Genomic DNA, 2,339 nt, shown 5'->3' on the forward strand with positions numbered 1-2,339 from the left:
CCCACCCTATTATTTTGACCTGGCTAGAACCCTGTACCGGTACATGTATATGCATCTACATGTACGTGGAAAGGTTTCAAAATTCTGTCTCAGCCGGCTAAGCTTCAAAATGAACAAGATGGCAACATAGTTCCTTGAGAAAGTGCACAAGACAGCCACTTTCGAAAATGGTCACAATCATGCGCTTTCTTGGCTCGCATCGCCATACTCGGCAGGTTCACATGCTTCCATTTCTTCCATCACAACAGCAACTAGCAGCTTTGTGCACAGTAGTTCATAATGGTCAACTGCGCCGCTACCATTGGCTACGGACACAGCAATACGGAGCACCACATTCATACAAGTAATATTTTAAAAACAAAGACCAAAGAGAGAGAGAGAGAGACAGAGAGAGAGAGAGAGAGAGAGAGAGAGAGAGAGAGAGAGAGAGAGAGAGAGAGAGAGACACACACCCACACACACAGAGAGAGAGAGAGAGAGAGAGAGAGAGAGAGAGAGAGAGACAGAGAGAGAGGAGCATATTGATCATAAGTAAAACTCATTCCGAAACAGCTCAAGAAACTAAATGTCATAACAGTAAAGTAAGGTTGGGATGCACAACTGTTAGACCTAGGAGCTACACATCTCACCGCGAAAATAAAATGCTGTCAAGAGGCGAAACAAAACACAAATCTTTTAAAAACGGCATTGCCATCTTTGTCACATGCCACATAACAAAACATAAGAGCCTGTGAACAACGCATACATAGGCAGGTAGCTGGGGTATGTACATTGTACAATGTGTCACCTTCTTCAATTTAAAAAGGAATCAAAGAGTGGTACAAAGTTCTGACAGCGAGATAAAGCAAATACGTACGAAGTCATTTTGGAGGGAGCGCGCAGGTGTTCACAAAAACAGGAATTAAAAAGTAGTTCAACATTCTGTAACAGGGGGACTAAGGGTCCTATGACATCAGGGGCTCACTAGTGGCAGTAAAGCCAATCTTATTGTTCTCTTTTGTACAAAAACTAGTTATTGTCAGGTGTTGGTGGTGATGCAGCTGCTGGTTGCTGTGTGCCGATCTCCTCTCGCAGCAAGGCAAGCTCTGGTGACTGCTCAAACTCTGTCAGAGCGATCATGAAGCCAAAGTTCGGCTCGGCCATAGTTCTACGACTGCGCACCAGGGCCAGCGAATCATCTACGTTCTTCACCAGCTTGGCCATTACATAAGCCATGGTGGCCATGCCGGAGCGGGACTTGCCCTGCGCACAGTGTATTAAAACGCCAGTGCCTTCGGTGCGGCCTTTTTCCACGAATCGGATGACTTGGGCTAGTTCTGACATGGTCACATTCTGATCTGGTCTGTCAAGCCAATCCATATCCAGGAAAGTCACACCTTTCTCTTTGGCTGCGTCAATAGACCTTATGTAGCGGGGTCCAAATATATCTCCCAGTCCTTGAGCAGTACACACTACATGGCTAATGTTCGCCTCCTCAGTCAGGAATTTGGTGTTAGCTGCTGCTTTGTACCCACCCAGATAAACAGGACCTACGTCGTTCAGCCGGTCGAGAACTAAACTGGGCACCGAGTCCACCAGGTGTTCCAGGGCGGTCTGGACAACGGAGTCGTCAACGGCCTCTGCCTTGTGATTGGATACCAGAGAAGAACAGCTGGAACATATACTTGGTTTAAATTGATTGGGAGTGAACTTCGGACAAGACGAATTCCCGCTGAAGTGAATTTGAGACTTCGCTGATTCAGCCATCTTGTTGTTCTGCTGGGTAGTCACGTTCAGCAGAAGCTGGGAAGGTCGCCGACCATAACAAACACGGCGATCTGTCGAGGTGGCCACGACCGGAGACGATGTCATAAAGACTTCGTTCTTCAAACCCACTCACAAGAAAAAGTGCTGGGTTGACCCCACGACGACCAGTTGGGTGTCAATTTCGACACTCCCATGAAGCCAAAGCTGCCTTGACCGTGATAAGGCTGCGCCTTCGCTTACTGCTAGATGTAGAGCAGGAGTCAACTCATCCCCTACTAGATGGCGAGGAGCTAAATTCTAGCAAGCCACATTTTGAAGTTGAAGTATTCGCACCTACTACTATGTCACAGTATGTGTCAGCATTTGAGTGACCTGCAAGTGTGACTTGTGAAGTTGTGCTTTGAACAAGATTTTTGAGTTTCGTAGATCTACGCCCACGCTGTACGACTCGTACATGGTAGCGTGGGTCTGCTGCTGATGATGGCATGCACGATCGTAGATCTACGAGTGCAAGGACTACACTGCATGCACCGCAACAGCACAGGCCGGAGTCCTTTTTTGCTCGTGTGACCATTACAAGAGTAATAATAGAG

The 2,339-nt window shown here is 47.3% G+C and overlaps 1 protein-coding gene across 1 annotated transcript; it reads right to left on the minus strand.

Moving 5' to 3' along the window:
- Nucleotides 1-320: 320 nt before the first annotated feature.
- On the minus strand, nt 321-2,109 carry LOC135814351 (dual specificity phosphatase 29-like). The gene has a single exon (XM_065327455.1). It carries the CDS (start codon nt 1,849-1,851, stop codon nt 1,009-1,011), a length of 843 nt encoding a protein of 280 aa, XP_065183527.1. The 5' UTR covers nt 1,852-2,109; the 3' UTR covers nt 321-1,008.
- Between the last annotated feature and the right edge of the window lie 230 nt (nt 2,110-2,339).

This window comes from Sycon ciliatum, chromosome 4 (genome assembly GCF_964019385.1).
Source record: "Sycon ciliatum chromosome 4, ocSycCili1.1, whole genome shotgun sequence".
Taxonomy (NCBI): domain Eukaryota; kingdom Metazoa; phylum Porifera; class Calcarea; order Leucosolenida; family Sycettidae; genus Sycon; species Sycon ciliatum.